The following is a 26,053-nucleotide window of genomic DNA, read 5'->3' as shown; positions in this document are numbered from 1 at the left end:
CTGCTGCCCTGTGATTTCCCTGGGTCCCCACAGCTCTTGTGATGTGCTTGCTCCCTGGTTGTCTGCTCTGATTTCACCTGCCTTTCATCGTGTCTCTTCCCAGGGTAAAAACTCCTCCTGATCTATTTAGTCTCTCCTTGTACAAACCACTTTATAACCCTGCAGTTACCTCCGTTGCCCTTCTCTGTGCCGTATCCTCTCTGAAGAGGGGAACCAGAAGCGTGTGTGGCTCCGCAGTGGGTTTGTCTGTAGTATAACAGCCTCTCCTAATGTTTTGGGTTTTGACCAGCACTGACAGTCAGCTGTTGGCTTTGTGGTATTATCTGCTGTGACTTTGGTACTTTTCTGAGTGCTAATTTGCAGACCTTCTAGTGCCTGTGCAGGAAGGTGATATTTTTTTTCCTCCCCTTTAGGGCTGGTTGGCATTTACTGATGCTAATTTTTATCTGGCATTTTATCATCGGGTGGCTCAGTGCTGCGAGATCCTCCAGCAGCTCTTTACAGTCAGGTTTAGGTTTGACCGTACTGGATAATTTGCAGTCATCACCATCCCTTCTGAATCCTTGGAATAGCAGAGCGCCTTGTGGGACCCCACAGAAGATGTTCGCTTCAATGTTCCCCTGCTGTTTGTCTCCCGTCTTCGAATCCGGGAGACATCCCCCTCTTCGTCCCGTCGCATCCTGGTCTGGCAGGTGGGCTGACAAGCCTCTCGGGGTTTATTTCTGTAAGTCTTTGTATCCTTGAACAGTGTGAAAAGACTCTTCCTCCTCCCACGTCTCTCTATTATTTTCTGCTTTCAATAGAAGGGAGTGTTCTGCAGGGGTCTGGAGCGCAGAGAAGTTTCTTCTCCATGCTTCATCCCTAGCTGCTTATAGCAGTTTGGGGCTGTGCAGAAGGGAGAATTTTCCCAGCAGATCATTAGCAAAAATTAGCCTTTTTTTTTTTCTTTTTTTGACATGAACCTGAAAAATACTGGGCACTGGTAGATTTGGTAGCGGGTAAAACAGCTTGGGGTGAGGGGGAGTGAGACACCACCAGGATCGTGTGCCGTGAGATACCGGGATACACCCCTGTGAATAATGATTCCGGAGAGTAACGAGCTCTGTCTTGGGAGCATCTCCTTGCTCATCCTGATGAGAGCTGGGCACAGATAGCATTGTCCTTCTTGCAACTGGTCATCTACCAAGATGAGGGTTTTGGCTGGTTCCTAAGGTGGAGAGGGTGACATGGGTCCCAGGTAAGCTCCGTGTGGGAGGGGAAGCCCCAGGAAAAAAATGGATTGGGCAAGAGCAAGAGGGCAAAGGACTTTTAAGCCTTGCTTTAGTTGGAGGAGAGCTTTTCTGTCCCCTGGGCCAGAGGAAGGGGAGCTGTCACTGCCTGCAGAAGGGTGCACTGGCAGGAGTGAGACTGATGGAGCGTTAGGATTTGTGGGGACTAAGGAAAGTCCTCGTGGGAGAATTATAACTGGCCAAGACCCACTTGCCTTTCTGGCCTTCCTCACGATGCCAGCTGCTGGAGCAGGGACCTGAGGCACAGCCGAGGGGTGCGTCTGGGTGGTGAGTGAAGCTGCACTGGGATAAGTGGTACCTAGTGGCTGTGAATGGAGGAGCGGCTGAGGTGTAGAGACTTGCTGTAGTGTCGGTGGGAATTATATTCCTCTTCTTGAGCAAGTAGGAGTAGAGGGTTGGCTATCGGCTCCAGGAGCAGAGCCGGAGGCTGTGACAAGTGAATTGCTCTTTTTTCTGTTTAATAATCTGTTTAGGTTTAAGGTTTTTTGCGGTTGGTTGGCGTGAATCGTGAGCCTCGTGTTATCCCCGCGTGTGACAGCACCCTGTCGTTAAAGGCCGGGTGATGTCCCAGGGGACTCTGGTGTGCACAGCCTCTGAGATCCCCTGTGGGACTGATGGGGCCTCCCAGTGAAGGAACATTAGCAAGGGATCCTTTCTCACTTCCAGCAGCGGGAGTCCTGGTCACTTGATTTCTTGAGCATTGGGGATGATTCTGCTTTTAAATGTGCCTGTATGTGCTCTCAGGCCACCTTGCAAACCCAACACCGTGATAAGGAAAGAAGGGTCATGTCCTTGCTGGGGAAGGGCTGGGTACTCTGGGAAACTTGCTCCTCAGCATATAGCTCCTGTGAGGAAGACATAGTTTAATGTTGAAATCCATAAATAGCCCTGGAGATTGCTGGGTCAGGAATTTCCCAGCAGGGTTGGTGACCTTGGCTCAGCAGGCTAAGCGTGCTTTGGATTTGCCCCTCCTTCCGAGGATGTTCACAGCTGAGGTGCTGGTAAGAGTGTGTGGGTGCTCCGGAGCCTGTCCCTGGTGGGAAGGGACGGCCTGGATGGGTGGCTGCAGGCAGAGCTTGGCTGGAGTCTCGTGCCCGTCCTGTCCTTGGGTGCAGATGGCTGGTGTAAGTGGTTTGCTTCCAATGGGGAGTTGAATCTTCCCCTCTGGAGGAAGACAAGCGAGTGAGGTCCTGCTGGTCCTCCTGCGGCAGGAGCCCTCCCAGCTGCAGGAACAAGGTCCTTGGGGACCTCTGCCCAAGGGCGCTGGGATGGGGAGCAGAGCAGTGGCCTTAAGAAAGCCCAGGCTGGTTCCCTGCACTAGCCACTGCAAACGCTTTCTTCAGCTTTTTCTTTTGGTGCTACTTAATATTGCCGAGCAAAGAAGAGGAAATAAGTGCCTTGTCCTTCCAGGAAGCTCTTTGGGAGAGGCTGAAGCCTGTTTGCTGCCAGAAGCTGGGGGATGTGTTTTGAATTGCGGCATGTCTGCAACGCAGTCCTGCTAAAGGAGGGGGGTTTGGGGCTGCTCTGGGTGGCCCTTGGTGCATGTCTTCTCCCGCGCTCCTCATCCTCCCTGTCAGCCCTTCCCTGCCGTCTCCAGCCTGTTCTTTGTCCCACACGGTTACAACTCTCACAAACCTCTGCAAAAGGGAAGGATGGGACATGCAATGCCAAAAGTAAATTAGCAAGGGTTAAACTGGAAACTTGGTGCACATGTGGAAAGGGCTCCCAAGGCTGCGGGTGTCCCTTCTGTCGCCTCCCCACCATGCCATATACCTGCGCCTCTGGCAGAGGAACAGGGAGCGGGAGCGCAGGGGCTCGGCGGTCAGGAAGGCGCTGGGATGGAGTCAGAGCGCTGCAGAACGAGGTGCGTGTCAAGAGATGAAACCTGGCCGTGTGCCGCCGTCTCGCTTCGCTGGCATGGCAGCCCCAGCCCCGGCTTGAGGAGCGGGAGCCGGTCCCCTCACCTGCCAGGAGCCGTGTCACGGGTGCCTAGGGTGGGCTTCCCCTCCCTCCTTTCTCCCAGGGTTATTTAGGCTTTGCAGTCACCCGGGACATCACTGTGGCTTGTTTACCTTTGCTTCTGCTGGGAACACCCCCAGCACTGCCCGGGCTCTCCGTGAGGATGCTCTTAAAGAACGGGCTGGCTGTGGCTCGCTCCTCCTGGCCCCCTCGGCTGGGCCACTGATGGATATCTTCACTGGCCTCCCAGCCGTCGGGTGGAGGAGCCGAGCTGCCGGCCTGTGCCGCTCCTGTGCTCCATGTGGAGAATGATCAAAGAAGATGATCAAAGAAGAGTGAAAAGACTCCTCAGCGGGGCTTTGCCTTCCCTGAGTTTTACCCCGTCGTACAAAGCGTACGTGTGGATCAGGCCAGAAGGGAATGGGGAGATGTGGGTCTGAATTGCTAATACGGGGTTGTCTAATAAGAAAAACGGCTCTGGACCTGGAAGGCACAATTTCTACTTTTATCTTCTAGAAAATAGCATTGCCAGCGGGGGAAAGGCTTGTGGAGCTTTGCACTGACTCACGCTTCCTGTTCATTTTCAACGTGAAATACACAAAATGCTAATTTTTCCATGAGGCCTGTGGTGCTAAATTGCCTCCGCACGTTGAAAGCGAAGCGATGGATGGATTTGTCACAGGGCTCAGCAGTTCTGGGGAAGTTTTGAGCAACAGCAGCCCCTGACGTGGACGGTCCAACTCTCCGTGGAGGTGCGAATTTGAGTGCAGCAGTTTCATCTGGAGACTGAGCACTTCATATATTGCGTGTAGACGTGTGGATGTGTGTTCTGCAGCTGGTGTACCCACAGAGCATGACTTGGGCCAAAGCTGCTCGGAGGATCTGGAAATCATGACTTGGATGTTATTATGGGCCTGTTCGCAGCACTTGGAGCACTTTAAACTCTTGGAATCAAGAAGTATAAGATCTGTGACCATCGTACAAGTAACAAGAAGCTGACAAAACAATGAAATGAAATGGAAGGCAGTCGCTTGTGGACACACAAGGGTTTGCGAAGTAGAGAAAATGATCTTATTAAAGGAAATAGACCCTCTGTCTTTCCCTGATTCCCCTTTTCTGTACCAAACTCAGGGCGTTAGTGCCTGGGGCTTTAGCGCTGGTCTTTTTAGCTCTTGCTCATACATTATCAGAGAATAACTTTGCAAGTTCATTAGTTCATCATTCCTGTCCCCTTGGTTTGGTCTGTGGGGTTGCCTGCAATAAACGCTCCTTTCGCATGGCTGTTCCACGCAGGTGTGGCAGGGGCAGCTCCTGCTGGCAGCGTTTGTGCTTCTTCTTGATTATGTTTAAGGGTGGGAGTCGTTCTGATTGCAATGATTTATCACTTGGTCGTGGGACTTGTGCTTAGAAAAATGAAGAGATGTTTTTAAGGTTGTATTTTTTTGGGGAAAGAACCTTGCCGCTTGGTCTGCGTGTGTGCTTGTCCCCACCATGGCCCCTCTCAGAAGGCTGGTCAGGCCACATCTTGGTGTAGAAGATACTCCTGTGGCTCTGGACACATTGCCTGGGTCCCAGGACTGCTGATATCTATGAATGGCATCAATGAGTCGCCAAATGACCTCTGTGGAGGGAGAGGGGATGGTGGGATAACAATCGGGGGCTCATCCTCTGACAAACCGAGACATTACTATCAGTGACGTTAGCTGGTGCTCACAGAGATAAGGAAGACGTGCTGCTGAGGCGGTGGCAGAGAAAGCAGCTCTGGGCCTGAAATGAGCACCCCAACTCCTCCATGGGGATGCCCCTGCAGAGAAACCCTGCACCGAAAGGTGCTGAGGTTGGTGTCTGGGGGAGGGTGATGGTGATCCGGGGTGCAAGGCATGCCTGTGGTGGGACCTAGCCTACATGCATGGCTGCCCACGCCTGTGCAGGTCTGCTGCTTTCCTTCCCTGCCTGGTCTTTGCCCTCTCCTCCGGCGGGGCTGTGTTGCGCTGCCGTGCTGGCTCGCTGCCCCTCCTCGCCAGGAGAGCGGTGCCAACGCTGGCAGCAGCCGCGTGTCGTCGGTGCGGGAGGGGGGTGCTGCCTTCCAGCCCGGCTCTAGAGACGGAGCATGCGTCTCCCCACGCACTCGGGCCATTAGGAGACCCCACAGGGATGTCACTCAGAAGCAAAAAACAAAAAGAGAGGGGGGAACAACTGTAACCCGGTAACCATAAGAGCTGTGGGAGGAGAAGCAAATAGAAGATGATTGTATATACTTTAATAAATATAGAAAAAGAAAGGGCAGAATTTCCTGCATGGCTTTGTTCATCGCAGAGGCTCTGAGAGCCTGGCAGTGGCTGAGCTTGCCTTTGCTGATGGACCAGGGATGCAGGGCCAGGCTCTGCAGCCATGGCTGGTGAGACCCTGTGGCGGGGAGCAGAGGACGTGGCAGGGTCCTTGCTGTCCTGGGGCAGCCTGGCTCCAAGGGCCATCGTGAGAAGCGTCCCATCCCTTGAGTGCAATCTAGACACCGTTGCCCTGTGATGAGTCTGGGCCAGCAAAGAGCAGCTGGGGGCTGCTCCCGCCCCACCAGTGTGTGTTCGCTGCCCAAAAGGCTGGGTTTAGCCGAGCCACGGGGACGGCAAGGCTGGCTTTGCCTCTCTAACGACAGGTTGTGCTGCAGCCCCACGTGTCTGCCAACAGCAAGGGAAAGGTCAGACCCTGCATCTTCCTCCACCATTGCCAGGGATTGTCCTTCCCATCCCGGTAGAGGTGACAGGAGGCACAGCACCAGCTGGCTGCGGTGTCGCAGTATGTGCTGGGTACCAAAGCTTGAGGAAAGGTGGCTTTGCTCGGGGAGGGGATGTTGAGATTGGACATGAGGTACTTGCTTTCCTGGCTACGTATCCGGACTCCCCAGACATCTTCCTGGGGAAAGGATGGAGGTGGGACACAGAGCTGCCGGCAGGACCTCCTCCCTCTGTCTCCTTTTACAGCGTGGAGTAGTGGGAGAGGAGGGGGTTAGACTGTATGTTATGCAAGAATCTGCCCCAAATGTAGGTTCAGCTATTTCTTCTGTTTGCGCACACCAGCCCCTAGGAGGAGGAGAGGAAGAGCATTCTGGGAGGGTCTTCAATTATTTTTGGTGCTGACAGAGCAGGGGGTGTCACTGAGAGCTTTGGAGCTCCTGGTGGTGCCTGGCAGGTCCGAGCAGTTACATCATGCTGGTACCAGGATGTAGGATTATGGGATCTGTAAATGACCCCAGGTAGTTTGGGATTGGTTCATGGTGGGAAGCAGGAGGGTGCTCTGTGGTTTCTGTGGTGCGTAGTGAGCAAAGAAGCAGAAGAGGAACTTGGGTTATGCCCTTCTTCTTTGACGCATAATAATCAAAAAGAATAATAAAAATCCTAAAATATATTGCAATGAGCTCCCATCCCGTGGAGTTTCCTCTGAGGCAAAGCCGTCTGTTGGGTGCTGGGAACCTGAACAGCCTCTGATGAGCTCCGCAGGGCACGCGCGTTGCAGAGCCCCCGTGGCCAGGCGCAGGCGGACGTGTGGGCTGTCCCTGGTCTTCTGCCTGCGTTCCCAGTCTCAGGATGGTGCTGTCAGCAGCGTAACTTTCCTGGGTGCCCCAGGTGGAAATACAGCAAGGGAATAACGGGATTGTGGCCAGCCCACGCACGAGAAAGCTTACTGAAGAAACCCAAGGTTGGTGCAGCTCCGAGGCTTCTGCTAGAGCGTGCTCCAAGGGGCAGCTGTGTTTGCAAAACTGGGACGGTGGTTGTGTCTGGCTGCAATTTAACGGTAGGAGAGATCAACGGGGAGATCTGGTTGGGATCACACTCGCCTTGATCCCAGTTCCCATGTTCCCAAAAGGCTGAGCAGTAGGGTGTCCCCCTCCCGGCGTGCCGATCGCTGCCGGGGAGCTGGCCAAGCTGGGGGAGAGACGGTGTCGTAGCAAGAAAGTGGAATAGTGTTGAGGTTTCCATATGCTGATTACAGCGTGCATTTTTAGTGGTACATGGTTCTGGAGGAAGGAAGGAAAGGGAAGATAAAAATAAAGCTGCAGTCCTGTATTTAGCTGTAAACCACTTTGGGATTTATTTTTTTTTTTTCAGTAGTATTTGAAGACTATGCAATAAACAAGCCTGTTCATGAATTTTTTATTTTATACCACTAGTGCTTTGAAGAAGTAGCCGGGTTGCTGTGGCTTTTCTATAGCTCAGAATCCTTATGTTTGTGGGGAGAGGAGGGTTGCAAATTCTCTGTGCCGATGTCAGGAGATGCGTGTGCAGCGCAGGAGCGCTTTTTTCTAAGACACTGATGTGCAACGTATCTGAAAGTCACTGTGTAATTGATAAAGACGTCGTTATTAAGTAGGTGCATGCAATATTTGTTTTACTGAACCTCCATCCAGAATAAACAAATGTGCCAAATCTTAAAAATTCTGAATGATTTCATATGCGAGAATAAGAGAGAATATATTAAAAATGTAGCTGCGACTGCGGATGGAAGAAGAAACTCAGATGCAAATACATAGCAGAAATTGTGTTTCCAGAGATACTCATATAATTGGATTTTACTACAATTTCTTAACATTAATAAAGGATAGGGGTAAATATTTGCTTTGTTTTATGAATCTAACACACGATGTGGGGCCGAGAGAGATGGATTAACTTGGTTTTAAAAGAATCATGTGGAATTTAAAAAAGAAAACAACCCAAACCCCAAAAGACAAGCATTTGCCGTTTGAAGAGGATGGCTGTGTATAGACAGGAGTGTCTTTAGCTTTCGGTGGGTGCAGGGTAACGGTGGACCTGCCGTCCTGGACCTCGGGCGGTGGGAACTGCGGGGGGGGGTGTAAGGCAGGGCGGTAGCTCTGGGTAAAGGTGCCCTTTCCACATGGCAGTCGGTGTGGCCGTGGTTGTGCAGCCGTAGCACTCGGCCTTTCCTCCCGGAAAGGAAACAACGTGCTCCTTTAACTTAACTGCTCCAACAGGCACTTAATAATCAATGGAGATTACTGTGTGTGACAGTCTCCTTCAAATGCAATTATAATTGCCCATGTTTGGAGTTGGGCACTTGCGTCCCTACTTTAAAGTATGCATTATAAAACTTATAAATTTTTAAAATTTATTTTTTCTTTCCCTGAAAGTCCAGTTTTAGGATGCTCTCCTGGCCTCGCAGCAATAAGAAATCTCAACCAGGCCAGAACTTTGCTGGAGGTGGCCTGGAGAGAGTATGCTTTTGGCATAATTTATCATAGTTAAGCTCCAAGAGTAAAGACTTAATTGTGGCTTTTTTGTGATTAGATTAATGTTAGGTCCTCCTTTGCAATGTGAGCTAGAGATGGTCAACTAACTTCTGTACTTATATCAGTTGATCCACAGGGAGTCCTTGAGCTGACAGGAGTTCAGCTTGATTTCTCTTAAAGACGAAGTTTTGGATCAATGCATATCGTAGAAGAGCCTCCCTGATGCCCAAGGCCCTGCACAGATGCATTACTCAGTGCAGAGCCTCGGTTGCAGTGTGCATATGGCAGCTAAAAGGAATTGAAAAGCTCTGAGGGTATAGAATTAAGTGGCAAATAACATCAGTGAAAATCATCTGAAGTGCTGAGAGTGAACTGTGTTGTCTTCTGGGGCTGTGTTCAGCAGAAATTTTGTATGCTGGTTGCTCTTCCAGAAACTTGGGAACAGCAACTGATCAGGAACCTGATCACCTGGGAACTTATTTACAGGGGTTTGAGTTGTTAGAGGTAAAAGATGGTCTGAGGAGCTTCAGATCACATCTCTGCAGCTAGCAGCAAAAACCCTAGATGTATGCTTATTGCCAATTTAGTATTCAGCTGTTTGAAGCTCTTTTGCCTGTATATAGCTTATGCACTATGTACCGGAGGCAAAGCTGTGGGAAGGTGATAGGAGTGGGCTGGAGAGGCTTTGGGTGAGACCCTTGGAAGTACATCTGACAGGATTTTGAGCCTTTCGGCTGTTTGCCTGCCTTGCACTCCAAAGTTAAACATGAGGGACAAAGAATCAGCTCACTGCAGAGGCACTACGTCTCCTCTTCCAAGCTCTCTCTGTCCTTCCCACTTCCATGAAGGGTCTGTGAAATTGGAGTTCCTGCCATGGCACAGATAAATTTCACTGATGAAGCCAGAACCCAAAGGATTAGGACCTGTGATCTTGCCTTGTGTGTCTGTGCGCTGGCTTTACAGCATTACATGGCTTTGTTGCCTTGTGAAGGGAAGTTTCAGCTTAACCATGATCTGCTATAATTAGTAGCTCTAGCTGACATGGGGAGCAGTGTCATACCTGTGTTCTTGTTGGTAAACGTGGATTGAAAGAGGAGACCAAAGGGAAGCTCTAAACCCTCTGAAATGATAGTTTGAGAGCTGGTTGAGCTTCATCTCTTTTCTGCGTGGCAGGGCAGACTGCATGTAGCTGGCCATACACAGCTCTTTGTCTGAGCAATCACCTTGGGTCTCTCCCAGGCATTGTGATCCCCCTGACCCTTGATCAGAGACATCAGCACGCCGAAGGATATATCCTCTCGGCCACGACACTTGGCAGCTGGACAGATGACTGACTCATCAGTGTTCGTGGTTTCTCATTTAATACTGGGGCTGTTCAGATGATTTAAGTGCTGGCAGTCCAGTGAGGAGGTTGTGCTTCTGCTTCCAGCACGGTTGTGGAGCCATCGCCTTGTCTGCCTCCCATCCATACTTTTCTTTGTGGGGGGGGGAGGTGGGGGGGGGTGGGGGGTGGTGGCTAGGGGGTGGGTCTGGGTTTGGTTGTCAGCTGTAGATCTATCTTGTGAGCGGTTTTATTTCCTCCTGGCGATTGAGCTTTTCCATTGGCTCCTCTTGCTCTCTGTTGTTTGCCTGCTGAGGAGCAAATGTCCTGTGCACAGCGCTGCCCTGCGCAGCGGGCTGCGGGGCGCTGGGGGGGACGGCGCTGCGCACCCTGCTCACCCCGCCGGCCCCTCGCCTGAGGCCGGCAGAGCCCCTGGCCACCCATGCCCCCGGGGGGAGCGCTCTGCAGGGGGGGCACCGCCGCCTGCCCCGCAATGTAATCGCGGACGCCAGCCTCTCCCGGGGCGGGGGGCGGCGGTTCGGGGCAGCGCCGGGCGGTGCGTGCCGGGGTGCGGGTTGCGCGGGGCCGGCCCCGGGGGAGGTGCCGGGGCGGGGGCGGGCGGCGGGGGCGGGCAGGGCAAGGCAAGGCAAGGCAGGGTGCCCCCCCCTCCCCCCCCGACATTGCCGCTGCCCCCTTCTCTCCCGCAGGCTCTCGTCGCCCAGCGGCTGCGGCGGCGGGGACGGCGGCGGGAGCCGCAAGAGCGGGGTCATTCTGGACATCGCCGCCCTGAAGATGACGGAGCTGGAGTCCGAGGTGCTGCCCCTGCCGCCCCGGTACCGCTTCCGCGATCTGCTGCTGGGGGACCAGTCCTTCCAGAGCGACGACAGGTTCGGGGCGTACCGGGAGCGGGGGGGGAGTGGAGTCGGGGGGCACGGGGACACAAACACTCCGGCAGGAGGGAAGGGAGGGGGACGCACACTGGGAACACACACTGGCCGGGCTTGGGGACACATACCTGGGACACCCACGGGCCCCCCCCTCCGGGTGGGACACCCACGCAGCGGGGCCGGGGGGGACACGGAACTCTCGGCGGCTGAAGCCCGCCCGGTGCGGAGCTCTCCGCGGTGCTGAACGACGCGGGGCGCGGAGCTCTCCGCGGTGCTGACGGCCCGTTCCCGTCGCGGCGGGCGGGGGTAGGCACGGGCACCCTACGGCTGGCGGGCAGCGGGATGCGGGAGTATGTGGGAGTCCGCGGGCATTGGGACGTGTTTTCAGGAACCAGTGGTCATGCCAGAGCGTGGGTGTGCTGGGGATGGAGGCCATGGGACTGTGTGTGGGTATGCCTCGGAGAGCAGGCACCGGGGACCTGTGGGTATTCCAGGGTTCGTGGACATTCTGGAGCTTCTGGGTATTGGGAGTTGTGGGTATACAGGGCCAGCAGACATTGAGATCTGTGGGTATGCTGGGCAGCTTGCTGTGTCTGGGAGTCCCATCAGGGGTTGGTAAGGAGGAAAAGGGACCGCTGTTTGGAAGATGCATGGGATACAGTTGTTGAGGTGAGGGGCTGGTGAAACTCCCTGTTGAGACATATGCAGAGTTTGGGCTGAGTGCATACATTTATTTAGGAGGTAAGGCTCATCCAGGCTGTGCTCAGAGGCTGTCTCTGCAGCGGGGGATGCTGATGGGAGCAGAGTAAGTCTAAAGAGCTGCTGTGGATGTGGCACAACTCTCCCTTTCTTCGTCTGTCTCGAGAAATGGCCTCTATGGGTTGAGCGCCAAGTCTGCTCTTCCTGTCTGGCTGACAGGGATTTATTACCAGGTTGAGTGAGCTAAAGCAAAAAGAAGAATGCTATGAGTGGCAAGTGAATTACATGAGCAGAGCAGTTAAATGAAGAGGAAGAACAGCCCTCCCTTCAACTCTGTTCCTATCATAAAAGTCAAGGAGCTACAGTGCTAATGGGGAGTCAGTAATATTGTCATCTTTTCCCACCAATTAACTGCATGATGTAAACAGAGAGAGATGTAATTCTGGTTGAAAAAAAACCTTAAATTGCTGGTGAGTTAGCCTTTGGCTAGCTGCTGTGTACACCTGCATCAAGGCGTTTGTGCATCTGTGTTAAAAGATAATTTCATTTTTTTTTTGTGTACAAGTGCTGTGCAAAAAAAAAGGTGAATTTGAGAATGTGGGAATATACAAATGTTCTAAATAAGCATTCCTAACTTTTACAGCTGCATAAGAATTGATCTGTCTTGAAAATGAGTCTGCGTTCCTCAAGATTTTAAAGCCCAGATTTCCTTAACAGGCACTTAAACATTAATATAGTTTTATGGCATAAGATGAGGGGTTGATAGGAAATTCCTGCTGCAGAAAATGTCTGGATTTCAGAATGTTTATGATATGACTCACTTGGATAAGTTTAAAGTTTAGAGTTTTACTAGTTTTCATATTTAAGTATTTGAGCGGATCTGAAATACAGGAGATGGCGGTTGCAGATTGTGTTTTTTCTGCATTTCATTGGTATACCCCTTAACCTTCATTTTCACCTTGATTTGAGTGTTTCTGATTCAGAATCTCTCTTTAATTTTAGTGTGGAGGTACTCTGGATTATTTTGTTACGTTCATTAGCCTTGTTTCTCAAGATATCTTTGTTTCACTGGCTTTATGTGCTGCTATCCTTAGTTGTTTGACTTTCCCCTTCATCTAGAAAATATTGACAGCTTCACAGTGTGTTTAGGAATCTAAATCTATGAGCAGACATTTGCTGTTCACATTTAGTCCTCTTGGCTTCACTGGGAGTTGAGGTGAGCCGCTGCCATAGGCTTTTGAAAATGTTGCTGTTAGGCCTCAGTTTCAGTCCAAGTTGTTAACGATACTGTGACCTTATAGATGAAGCAAGATCAGTGGAGTAATTATGAGTAGCAGATTAGTCTATTCCAAACCAACTGAGTAAGGAGCTGATTTAGGCTAGCAAAAGAAAAGCAGAAAGCCTTTTTGGCTTTGCTGTGCTTATAAATACTAAGCAGCTCAGAGATGTGCTTTGAAGTGCTTTGTTACAGCACTGACAGGAATGTGCTGAGGAAAATTCCCCCACGTAAACAGTATGGGGAACCGTGAATGGTAAAATAGACCTCGCTGGACTTAAAGACTTAGTGCTGAAGGAAAACACCCATATAACTAAATATCTCATTTATTTATAAAAGAAATGCTGAAAACATTAGCGTCTCAAATACCGGCTTTTGAAAAACTCCCCATGAATGATAGTGTGCTGATGAAAGTATGGAGGTTTCTAGGGATAGCAGAAGACTAAAAGGATGGCAGGCTGTAAGGGGATCCAGGTTTTGCTGCTTCTGGGCAATTAGAACTGCTTCTGTTAGAGATGTATTAATCCATCCTCACCACAGAGGATGCTGAGGAGACACCAATGCTGGACTGAGGTAAGAGAATGAGGTAATGCTGGAGCTTGAATCGTCAAGAGCTTGCTGGAACAAGTAGATAATTAGAGCGCTGTGGTGTAGCAGGAGGCGAGAGCATGTGCTGATAACCCACAGAACTGAAAGAACTAATCAGTGAAGATGAGGTGCAAAAGGTAAAATAGGCTGCTTATAATTTCCTTTTCTTTTAAGAATACGGAAGGTGAAGACAGCCAGTCTAACTAAGTAGGGCTTACTCTTTGGCAGGTAGACTGATTGACGTGAGAATTAAAATAATACTTGGAATGTGGTGTGGAGGATGGCAATAAATCATCCAGGAAGCAAATAGGAAAAGACCGACTAGAGGAGGAATGGGGGAGGTAAATGGATTTGTGCAACAGAGAGAGAAAAGCCTAATGACAAGCAAATCTAGAGTTGTCAAATGGAAGTGCTCTTTCCAAGATCTTATTCATCTTTGGAACTCGCCACCACAAGGCAACTGGAAGGCTTTGGGCTTAGCTATATTTCAATGCAGTGCAACTGTACTTAAATACTGTGCTTGACATTTTTGCAAGGCAGGTCTGTAGGTTATAGAAGCAGGATTAACTGTCATTCATCTCTAAATTTCCAGAGGATACAAACTGCTGGCTCAGGGCACAAATCTGACTGAGAGGGACTGGGAGGTAATCTCTCCTCTGGGGAGAGAAGGTTCTCTTTGCGAACCTTGCAGTTGCCTCAGCTGTCTGGCATAAGTCCTGTCTGGTTCAGAAGTTTCTTTCCCTCTTTTTGGAAGGTTCTGATGATATCAATACAAGGAGAAAAAGACATTTGTTCTGCTCTCTTATGGCAGTATTGCATTTCTTATCTCCCTGATGTTTTGTTGTCGTGAAAATATTCAGAGCCACTGTAATATAACAGTAAAGGCAGAGTTTAAGATGTTTTTATAACAAAAAGAAGGTGAAGAACTGGGGGCACGAACACTGCTTGTGCCTGGCTGCCCTTTCACCCGCTTGGCTTGTGACTCCTCTGGTTATGGGAATCCTCTGTGCAACGGTACCCGGGTGTGTAGGAGCAAAGCTGCTGCTGGAAGGGAGAAGGAGCTGAATGCCGCATCCCATCGCTGCTGCAAGTTTGGGCTCTGTAAGGAAGGCTTCTGTTTTAAACTGATGTGGGTATTTGCTGATTAAAGGCAGCTGAGAAAGCACATCTGCTGAATTGATAAATATTGTTTTATACCACAAGCTGTGGCATCCCTGTGATCTTTGCTGTCCTGACTGTGGCAGTTTTTGATCTCCTGCATTCTCTTTTCTTGGGCAATGCTGACAACTGGGATGGGGCATGTATAAAAAAAACCCATAAATAAAATTAAACTGTATCTCGGAGAATTGCCATTAGGAGCTTATTTTTGCCTAATTTAAATAGTCTGAATACTTTCCAGAAAATCGTTGTCAGAAGTCACAGTCCTATTTACAGTAGCAAGAAGTAATGGATGTCACTTTGATTAAGTGCATTTTTCTGAGGCTAATTATCAGCAAAGAATCATTTTGATGGATGAGTATGTTTGGAAAAGCTGCTTGTGCAGAAGAATTCAGCAACGTCTCTATTAAAATTTTAACATCTCCTGTTTCAAATCAAAGATTTTTTCAGATGTTGCATAATCAAGAAAAGAGAGGCTTTTAACAACTGGGGCACATTCTGCTAAATTTATACTTCCAGGTTAGATAGATTTTGAAAACTTCTTTATCTCTTAACTGATGTCTGGTCTTTGTCTCTTAAATTTGTGTCCTGGTTTGAGGTATCACTAGGTGGTGGCTCTAAATCATAGGTTGGATTATACTCGGCACAAGCAAACTGGAGTGCTGAAATATCAGGCTGGTAGGATCTTGTTCTTGCAGTTTTCATGCTAACAGGCCCCAAGTGGCTTCCTCATCAAATGCATCATTACATTAATGGAGCCAAGCAATTTTCTGTCCCTCTGTCAGGTTCCTTGAATATGTCTGTGGCTGAATCCCCACTTCATTGTCATTTGATTTGATGGGCAATTTCTCTCATTTTATTTGGAAGATGCAGATGCTAATTTGAAAATTCCAGTTTGTAGCCAGAAGTTAGAGACATCTGTTTCTGTGATGGAGAGGTAATGGCCAATATTTTAGGTTCTGGACCACAATGTCTGTTCAGGCTGTACCATCTGCGCTTGTGAAGGTTTGTACCTGGGTTTAGGAGATCCAGCTCTGACGCCTGTGTGCCACAAAATCCCTCTGGCAAAGGCTCTTCATCTCCCAGCAGCTTGATCCCTTGTAAAAGCAGGATGAAGGTATTTATTCTCTGATACCCATTCCTCAAGAAGTGTGTTAAGACCTGGTCTCCCACCAGAGAATCTCATAAGGGGTGACTCAGTCTCAGTTGTGATGCCTGAGCCCAGCTCCAAATCACGCAATAAATAACACTGGGGAAGATGGTGGGATCCGAAACAGAAACGTAGGAGTGCCTGTGTGACCACTTGAATTGAATTGCTTTTTCTCTGCTTTTGCCACCTGGCAAAGCAAAATCAAAACATTTATTAATTGGATTAAGCCGTTTTCCCGAGTCAACACTTTGTCAGAAAGTTTCTGTCTGACCGTACCCAAGCAAGTGTCCACCCCTGAACACCCAGCCAGCCTGCGGCAGTAACCCCGCTCCCGGCTGGCGCGATCGCTGCTCCCAGTGGGCTCCTGCTCCTGAACCGGGCAGCACAGCGAGTTGGGCAGGTGACACGTACTGGTGTAGCTTTTTCCAAAGCAGATGCCTCCAGCTCTGCTGTGTCAGCCGAGGCTGTGGACAAGACCAAATTCAGTCCCCAGGTACCATCTAAGGTGTTGGAGAAGCTGCCAGCTCTTTCTTGGTGGAGGGAGGCTAGGCACATGGGTCTTCTCCAACGGGGCTTGTTCCTGCTCTCTGAATGAGTGGGCAGGGGCATCCCAGGCCACCAGGCGTGGTGCCACCAGGCTCTGAAGCACGGTGCTTTAGGTCTAGACTAGCAGAGCTTATGGCGATGTAGAGAAAAAGCACCTGGGGCATGGTGCTGGTGCACTTAAATCTGTCGCCAGTCCCATTCACCACCGTACATGGAAGAGTAACCAAGAAGCCTGCAGTCCTGGGTGGCCAGGTCCTCTCCCGTGAGGGTGGCTGCAGCGGGTCCTCTCCCTAACAGAGGCAAAATCAACATATATTGCCACTGGTTTCCTCAGCCTGGCTATAGATGGCATACACCGGGTTGAAGAGCGTGTTGGAAGCTTGGGACAGCTTTATAAAAAGGATTTGGGTCTTCTTGTGTTTGTAGATTTTTTTTCTTTTAATGATAGACAGCATTCCTAATTGCGGATTGCTTTTTCAGTTGTTCTGAAAGGCTGCAGTGGTGATTACTAACGCGGTGTCTTAACTGATGCGCTGTTCAGCGTTTTTTAAATGGATATTTCCTTGTAGCTGTTGGTGTGCCTTTGAGTATTCATCTTAAGGCAGCAACCCCTGGACATCAGCAGGAATATTAGGAAAGTTATGAAAGTAATAGAGTAAGAGAAGATATGCACTTCTTTTATAATTATGTCTATTTTTTTTTTTAAAGACGTTATTACTCTTTTCAGGGATATTGCTTTTACTGTCAGTAACGGACCCTTGCTGGTAATAAAAGTAAGTGCACGTAGCAGTCTGGTGGAATGAGCGGAGGTGTCCCTGGAGTGCTGCAGTACGGACAGTTGTGCCCTGATGAAAAAGGAAGAGCAACATTGATTTTCAGTTATTTAGTGCAATTTAACACTATGGGCTCAAGTTTCCTTCCCTCCCTGGTGTATTTTCTCGGTTTGTTTACTTTCACTTTGGTTTCTGTTCAATTTATTGGGAGGATGGGCATGAAAGGGAAAACGCAGTGTTTCAAGTTACCTGAGAGTACGTGTCCAAGGGAAGGGGAAAGCATGAGCAAGGGCGGCAGAGGGCCATGTCCCTGCTGAGAGTGGTGGGGGCAGTCCCAGCAGGGACTTGTGCCAGCTGGTTTTTTGTCTCATGTTGGTGCAAGAGCAAAGGGGAAGGGCGGGGCCATGGGGAGGAGCGACAGCCCTCGCAGTCCAGCGGTGAGCGCGTGGTATCAGGAGCTTTCTGAGGTGGGTACGCTGTCAGGAGAGCCCCTGGGTGGCTGACATTGGCCTTACTGAGGGAAAATTAAACACGTTGGCAAAATGAAGATTTTTACTCCCCTCGGCCAGTTGTACAGGACACGCAGAAAGTCCTAACTGAAAAGTTTCCTGCAGTGAAACTGAAGAAAAAGAGTGCAGAGTGGCATGAAAAATGTTGGAGTCTTGGGTCCTACCATGGTTAACTAGGGCAAATCTCCTTCCACGTGTCCTTGGATGAGACTGAAGCCCAGTGGGGACATGGCCAGTTGTTCCAGCTGTGCATGGGCCTGGTGCACCTTTCTGCCTGGGGCTTCTTGGAGCTTCTGTGTCGGATGGACGGCTGCCTGAACTTGCCAGTAAAGAGCAGAGAACAGAAATCACACATGAGCCAGTGGAAGTAGCTTGGTTGGACGTAAGATCTTGGCACAGATCTACCAGAGACGTGGGTCCCTTTTGCACCAGGGAGGTATCATGAATGTGAGTCTGTGTCCACAGATCTGGTGAAGAAATGATGATATTTGTCATCGCAGCAAAACCCTGTGTCTGCAGTGTTGCCGTTGGCTTGGATGAGGACGGAAGGTCAGGCTGAGAGCGAAGCTGTCACCGCTGCTGTAGTGACAGTATGAGAAACAACTTGGCAGCTGTAGCTGTAATTGCAGAGAATGCATTAAACTTTTCCGCTATGTTTTCCCACCGCTTTATCTCGTCACAGTTGCATCTTTGTTCCCAGGGGAAATAATTTATTGCTGTTCTGAAGGTGGTGCTCATTCCTTTTCCCCTGCACAACCTGTTTGGTGACTGACTGACGGCGTGTGGGGAGCTCCGGCTTCCCCCGCTCGCCGCCTCGGGGGAAACGGGGGCTCGGCTCCTGCCGCGCCGTCGCTGCCTTCTGCAGCCAGCCCTGTCCCGGTGCCAGTCCCAGTGCTCTGCTTGGGCGTCAGCTGCTCTCTCGTAGAGCCCTCTGTGGTCACGGTAAAACAGACCACGAGCAGAGCCTAAATAAATTGGTTAGTAAATCCTCCGCGTACGTTCTCCTGTAAGGCATAGCATCTCAGAGACTTCATTTTGTGTTAGATAATGCAGCAGAGGGGCTTAGAGAGGAAAAGGCCTGAAATTTGAATCAAGAATTCACTGTTTCAGAGAAGTTCCATCAACAGAGAGGATTAATTCTTTATTGTCTACTATTTTCAGCTTTGCTTATCAAGAGCAACGGGAACGCATTGCCTGCTGAAGCCCCGCAGCTAGTGCAGATTTCCTTGCCGTGCTGCATTTGCCTCTGGTCCGCTGGCACTTGCTTGGATCTGTAGCAGAGATGTAGGTATTAATTTGCAAAGAAAATACCTCATATTCCTCCTTCTGACTGACAGCTCAGTGAACGGGTCATAGGGGCCCCGGACAAATCTCTTGGCAGCTCCTTACAGAACTGTGCTGGCCGCAGTCTGCGCCCCAAGGGTTGGCAGTGCAAGGCTGAGCAGCACCAGCCTCCGAGTCCCCGAATCTGGAGATTTCTTCTATTATGAGCCTATTAATTTGCTACTTTGCCTAAAAAAAAAAGAAAAAAGAAAAAAAAATTGTCTTCCATTCTTTCTTATCTTTCAGAGAGTTCAGAGTTTAGATTACGTTGCTGCGCCCCACTTTGTATAAAATGATATTGTTGGATTTCATCTGCCATCATGACCTTATTTCCTTCCTTTGTGGAGCATTCAGTTGCAATTTTAGCACATTCACGGCTGGCTGTTTTACTGCAGGGAGACGATCAAAGTCCAATCTGCTGGAGAACGCAGGTCCCTGGGGGTGGAGGTCTGTGGGGAACAGCGGTCTCTGCTCTCACGTCCTGTCCCAGCAACCTTGTTCTGAGTGTCTCAACATCTCCTCTGCGGAGTCAGAGGGCTGGGAGGAGGTTTCCAGGATTGTAGGTCCCCTGGGTAGGCTTCCCCCTTCAGTTATTCTAGACAATAAATAATTGATAATGAAGGAGTTTGTGGTGATAGAGTTGAAATGCAGGGCTTAAGTCTTGGTGGGACACATAGGTTGTGGGCATTAGCACGTTACCGGCAGATTTAAGTAAAAAAAGGCATGTTTCCCAAATTTCTCAAACTCGGAACTTGTCAGTTCAAGCAGGAAGCCTGTAGTAGAGGGTGAAGCAACGCTTTGCAACAGTTACATTCACTTGCAGGCATTTTAAAGAGTTATTTTCTGTTCTAAAACTACATCAGACCTTTGTTGCAGGGGGGCAGGCGTGCTCTCCAAGGGCCATCCACAGCTTTCTGGAAGAACTCCAAGAGCTTTGGCTTGGTTTTGCCTCTTAGGGCTTGCACCGGGGCCACAGTCGTGTGGTCTTGCTTATGTCTTCTTCCTAAAGATAGATCACCCCGTTCTCTTCTGATCGTGTTTCTTCAAGAGACGGTCTGGAGCTGTGCTGCTTGCTGACAGCCGAACAGTGTTTTGTGAGCGGAAGCTGTAAAACAAAGCCTACAGACGGGAGAAACACGTTGGGATCGTGACGTCTCCAAAGCAATCACTTTGTGGTCAGTCCCAACGTGCTGGCTGCCAGCCCTCTATTTCGGGAGTGAAAGTTTCTGGAGTCAGATGGTATCTGCTGCGTGCAGGGGTACCTGTGGGCAGGCGCGTTTTCCCCTGTGCTTTTCTATGGTATTTCCCCCATTGCATAGGATCCCTGTGCCATGGAGAGGGTGCAGCTTGCTCACGCTCTCTCCCATCCGATGCCATCATTGTTTTTTTCCTGCCTGCTTTTTTTGCAGCAGTTGTGTGGGTGTGCGTACACGCGCAGCATGATGTACAAGTAGCCACGGCCGCAGCCTTGGAGGGTTCAGAGCCGGGCCAGGACGTGGGCGCAGCCGGAGGGAAGGAAGGAAGGCAGGCAGGCAGGAAGGAGGAATTGTGCTGAAGGCTGAGGCCAACAGCATACGCTGAGCGAGCCCATTAGCCAGGGGGTGGGTAGCTCATGGGTCAACTGGGTAATGTAAATAGTGAAATGGCAATGAATTAAGTGGGTGAGTTGAGTGATTTGCTTCATGGGTGAAAGACTGTAGTGCGTGTGGGGGGGGACACACACGCATAGCGAGGTGTCACCTCAGTGAAGCCCAGAGGTTCATTCACCTCTTCGCTTTGTAGGGTTACTGTTGCGATGTATTAAGGTATGTATAAAAATTAAAATTCTATGTATCAGTCTTGCTTGATGCGAGCTAAAAACCAGCGTCAGGGTTGGTCTTGTGCCGGAATGGGTTGGTTCAGTGATAACCCGCTTTTGCTCAGTGTGCAAAGTTGGGCACGGAGAGGTGCTGGCTGCCTCGTTGGCATGCCGTTGTGCTGTTGTGTCACTGTCCCGCTGTGCCGTTGCGCCTCTGTGCCGCTGTGCGCCTCGGCACGCTCCGGCAGGCTGGAACTGAAGCTCCCCCAGCTCCCGGCGCTGGATCCGCTCCCAGCTGCGGATGAGGAGCAGCGCTGAGCCCTCGCCTCGTCCCTCGGGGGGCAGAGCAGCCTTCCACCGCCCGGGGAGGGGTTTGTGTCCCCCGACGGGGTGTCAGGTGTTGCAAGGAACTGATGGAGAACTGATGGAGAAGGGCGCAAGTGTTTGCTGTGGCCAATGCAAACCTCCTTCTGTTGCTCGAGGGTGTCCATCTCGGACACGAGCTGCTTTCTCACCTGCATGGCATCACTCCCCTGACCCGCGCAGGGCTGCCCGGTGTCTGACCCTCGCTCTGTGCACCGCCACGGCCGGTTGACTGAGCCAGGTTTCACGTCTACTGTTGTCAACGGTTTCTTTGTCACAGCTGATTGCTGCTGCTGCTCTTTCATAATACTGCGGTAGAGCCCTCTTGAGGCCAACACAGACATGACTTGTATCCAGCAAAACTCCCCAAGTCCAGGGCAAAATTGTGATTTTATTATTCTCTCCACGGCTCCTTGCTGTTACCCATCTTCTAGCTTTTGGTCGTAGCTTTGCATAAAGCTGACAGGTGTGGTGTGTTTGCATGTGAGATGCTGGATATGCTGTCTGTGGGGTGCAGGGGGGGGTTATGTCCGTGTCTTGAATGCAACAGCAGCTTAGCCAAGGCTGGAGGCTGGGATCCCCCTCCTCCTGGCCTGATCCTGCCTGGGGACGTGCGGGGGTCCTGAGGAAGGTGCTGTCATCCTCCTGTCTGCAGATCCTTAAACTCTGGGAGTTAAATGACGATCTGCAGGTTGTATCCCCCTTTCCTTGAGTGCTGCTTGGTCTTCTTCCTGGTCCTGGTTTGCAGAGGACAGTGACAAGTTCCTCGCCCCGGGCTGGGGCTTGCTGCCCTCCTGCAGCACTGGGAATGCACACGGACACTGTGTGTTGGTCAGCCTCTGCTATCTGGTACAACAGCAGGATTTTTTTTTTAAAAGTTTAATTTTAAGGTTGGGCAAAACCCACCACACCTTCTGTGATGGAGCTGTGATTGAGACCTGCTGGATTTTGTTAAGTTTGGGTGGTGATTTCCGCTGCATGGCGAACACCCGTGCTCTCTGTGTTGCAGGCAGCGGCTCCCGCGGGGCCTTTCGCAGCTTGTTGGGGCTCTGCGCTGCTCAGCCCCGGCCTCCGGCCCACGGGCTCATGTGGCCACCATCCACAAGCTCTGGAGGTCGGCACGGCAGCGGGTCTGCGGCACCTTCGGGAAGGAGCCGTGGGGGAGTGCGTCGGGGAGGCTGCGGAGCGAGCGCCGGCAGCGCGGCGGCTGTGTTTGCATCAGTGACTCCGCCGCGCTTCCTCCAGCCCACGCAGGCTCCTGCAGGAGCGGGAGTGTTGCACTGCAAATTTAGCATCTACCTTTAAGTGGGGAGCAATCACTTTTTGGGCCGTGGGTAGAGTCATTGAGCTTTTTTGCGTGTCTCATATCCGTGCCCGGTATGCCGGTGGTGACTATTAGCAAAGCCATCGCTTTGGCTGAGCTTTGCTGCAATCGGTTTCTGACTTCAGATCGATACAGGCAGATTTGTTTGGGAATTGGACTTTTCAAATGCCGTGCTGCTGCTGTGGCCTGGCCAGCCCTCTGTGAGCCTTGGCCATGGGTCAGCGCCCCGGTGAATCCAGCACCCGTTGCTGGGGTGCCAAGCAGCAGTCAGAGCACGAAGCACAAACGCCGCGGCTCGGTGGCAGAGGACGTGCTGGCTCCCCGGTGGCAGGAGCTGTCAAGAAAAATGTCTCCTCTGTCTAGGAGAGAAGAACGTTTCTGGAGAGCAGGTGGTGAAGATGTTTAGCAAATGTCAGCTTGAGACCTTGCCATCCTGTGGGCAGAAGTGACATCGCTGAGAAATGTGTTATCCTGTCAGAAAGCAGCAAAAAATCCACCAGCTAAATGTTTACGAGCAAGGCAGGCCTTTGCCAAAAGCGGGTGTTTTTCCACCCCTGAGACTCATGGAGTGAGAGCTCCTCGGAGCTGCGGGAATCCTGCTCCTGCACACGCAGAGCCGTCGGCACCGGGTGGGCAGGACATCGCCCTCCCTCCTGGGCAAAGGCTGCCAGCCTCTGCTCGCCCCCGGCCCGCGGCTCCTGCCTTCTCTTCTGGGGTGGTTTTTTTTTTTGCTCCCTTGGCTCCTCTCTGGGTTTTAGCAAGAAGCAGCCGCTGAGCTTCCCCCTGTGTCTGCTCGGGAGCCCGTAGCATCGCTCCGCGGGGGCGGCGGGAGGATCTCGCCTCCTTCCCCTCGGCGCTGAGCAGGGAGCAGGCAGGGCCACGCCAGACGAGCAGCTCTGGCGAGGCGCAGATGCCTCCGTCTGGTGAGTGGAGGCTTGGCCTCGCAACTCCTGTAACTTGGGTTTCGACAGAGCTCGGGTGGCTGGGGCTCAGCCAGCGCTGCCGTTTATCGCTGGTGCCGACGTCGTATCTCTATTTTTGCCGGAGAGATCAGGCAGCTTGTGCCCCGCTGCAGGCAGAGAGGAAGCGAACGCTCTCGCTTTAGAGATTGTCTCAAGTCTTCTGCTGGTTCAGCTGGGCTGGTCTTGTAACTGTTACCGTTAGGACATAAGCATCTGGCCAAGCCACGCTGCATTATTTCTGAATGCCTTAATCAATCCCCTAGAGCTATTGAATTTTAAAGTGGCCTCCTTACTGCACGCAGTGTGGTGTTTAGTATGTGAGCAAAAAAGCTTAAACAGAAAGGTTTCCTGCAGCCGGGTGCTAAATACAGTTTTTCAAAGCTATAGCACCGTTTAAAACTTTTCCTTTCAGACCAACTATGGATGTGATTGCTTGACTGGGAGTGGGGAGAGCTGCAGAGACCGAAAGAAACTCCTTTGCCCAGTGTCAACGTGCGAAGCGCATAATTACGTCTGGGCTAATAGCTCCGTATGGGAGTATTGTTTGAAAAATTTCTAATTTAATAAAATGGGTAGTAATGGGTTATTAGGAGAGAGTTTAATTTAAATAATTGGCATGGACACTAGTGTGCTAATTTAGTTTGGTATTTATAATGCACAGTCACAGTGTTTGTTCAAGGACAGAGAAATGGGTATTAGATGGTGCCCGTATTTCTCAGCAAGAAGTTACAGCTGGTCTCTGGAAAGACATTTATTCGACGAAGCTATTTAGTCAGTGCTCTTGAGCTTGGATTTTGAAGATGGATTTGCTTTATTACAGTTGGATGCAATTACACCCACGCTGCTGAGAGTGAAGGCCTTCTCTGACATCTCAGTTCCCACTTTGGATGACTTGAGATTGGTCTTTCTAGTCATCCGGAGCAGCTCCACCTCTCTGGCACAGGGACATACCCTTTCCTGAGGCGCTCGCACACACATACGTGCATAAGTGTGCTCGCCCACGCGCCGGCATGCAAGCAAGAAAGGGGACGTTCGTCTTCTCTGTACACCCTTTCGTCCCTGCTTGTGTGAAGTTCCTCAAGACCTGTACACGTGGCATCCGTTCCCACTTGGTAGATCAGCACTGTGAGGTTTTCCCATGTGGAAAAAGACTTTATAGTCTCTTTCCAGGGTGAAGATCCCTCAGGTTGCCATCTCTGAGCTGTTGTACAGGGTTTGCCGTGAGCTGGAAGGCTGCAGGAGCTAGTAATCTGTCGGGTCACTGAAAGTGTTACATGGTGAAGCGGTGGTGACACGAAGAGCCATTACATCTCATCAGCCTCTTCCAGAGCTGACATGCAGTGATTGTTCCTTTTCATCTCTCTCCAAAGTGCTTTTAAAGCTCAATATTGTCACTTGGTTTGGATTCTTCCCACACAGTATCTGCACTTAGAACTGCCCAGTGCTGATGGAGAGGTTTATTGCCAGCAGCTATTGTGCTAAAATTGAGAGGAAAAACAATTTCTAGTCAGCTCCTGTTATGGTCTCTAATGGGAGATATTTCTTTCTTGCTAAAGAACTTGTAAATGCATTTTAATGCCAGATGCAGTGCTCTGTGGCTGAGAAATGTTCAGCCTTCCAGGGTCCAGCAGTACAAATATTTCTGCTTACAGACATGTGCAAAATGCATTGCACGTGTACGAAGGACAGATGCCTTCCCAACGGTGCGAGTTAAAACAAAAAAAACCCCAACAACTATGAAAAAGAGCACAGCCCAGCTATGAAAGCCCAAATCTCACTCCCCGAGGCCCAGGGACGGGCCTCGTACAGCTTCGTGAAGGAGTCTGGGCTGGCAGAGCTGTGCAGCAGGTTCAGGTGAAGCCCCAAAGGTTAATTAAGTAAATCCAAAGCCATTGTTTGCGTAGCAAGGCTGCGCTGCTGAAGGAAGCCCTGTGCTGGTATGTAGAGGAGGGAAAGTGTCTTCTACCAACAGGGTAGGTTTAGACTGGACATTAGGAAAAGATTCTTCACAGAAAGAGTGGTCAGACACTGGAATAGGCTGCCCAGGGCGGTGGTGGAGTCACTGTCCCTGAATGTGTTCAAGAGACGTTTAGATGTGGTGTTGGGGGATATGGTGTAGGGGAGAACTTTGTAGAGCGGGGTTGATGGTTGGACTCAATGATCCCAAGGGTCTTTTCCAACCTAAATGATTCTATGATTCTTTGATTCTGCTCTGTCGGTGACGTGCAGGTTTTTGCAGGAGAAGCTCCAGGAAGGCATCCAGCTTTGGATGCAAGGGGCAAACTTTGTTCAGCACGTAAGCGTGCTGAAGGAGGTGGCTCTATGCCAGGCGTGGCTTTGCCTTGCTGGATGAAGTTGGCATTCGCACCCCCGGGGATTGCTTTGCCATTGTTAGGTGTGTGACCGAGCTCCCGAAGGGCTGCGCTGCTTCGGAGGGAGCAAGTTTGGGGAACGCGGATTGGGCCTTTAGCGGGAGGGAGAAGGCAAAGGAGGGACATTCATCTCCGTTGCGGGGAATTGCGAGAGGCTGAAATGAAGCGCGTGTCTAGATGAGTCCCATGCCCTTTTCCAGCATTGTGGGTGCTTTTTTATGTGCTGGTGTGATCCCCCGTTCCCTTTTGAAGGAGGATGATTCACGAGAGGCACAGTGGGTGCTGCTCATCCGGCGGCTATTAGTGAGGAGCAGAAAGCGCTGAGATCCGCTTTAGGGCCCAATGGCTGCTTTTCTTGAGCAACTTTTGAGAGCCGGAACAATTATCCCACCTTTAAGGCCCTCTAAGCTGCCCCGCTTCCCACTGTCAGATCTTAGGGAGAGAAAGGAGTACAACTGAACCTGCTGGTGCAGATATTAACACAGTCATGATATAATTTAGTCTTGATCCCATTAAA

The 26,053-nt window shown here is 50.7% G+C and overlaps 1 protein-coding gene across 7 annotated transcripts in view; it reads left to right on the top strand.

Annotated features, from left to right (window-relative positions):
* KCNT1 (potassium sodium-activated channel subfamily T member 1) overlaps nucleotides 1-26,053 on the top strand; it is an 89,525-nt gene that overhangs the window by 5,062 nt on the left and 58,410 nt on the right. For 6 of the 7 annotated variants that reach the window (XM_054221043.1, XM_054221044.1, XM_054221042.1 and 3 more), the window contains exon 2: nucleotides 10,516-10,695. The exons of the other annotated variant lie outside the window; for it this stretch is intronic. In XM_054221043.1, the coding sequence (XP_054077018.1) occupies nucleotides 10,516-10,695 (180 nt within the window). The remainder of the gene's footprint in view (nucleotides 1-10,515; nucleotides 10,696-26,053) is intronic. 7 annotated transcript variants of the gene reach the window in all.

Source organism: Rissa tridactyla, chromosome 14, assembly GCF_028500815.1.
Source record: "Rissa tridactyla isolate bRisTri1 chromosome 14, bRisTri1.patW.cur.20221130, whole genome shotgun sequence".
In the NCBI taxonomy this organism is placed as follows: Eukaryota; Metazoa; Chordata; class Aves; order Charadriiformes; family Laridae; genus Rissa; species Rissa tridactyla.
Note: the sequence above shows the minus strand (reverse complement) of the source record. Positions and strands in the feature narration are given on the sequence as shown.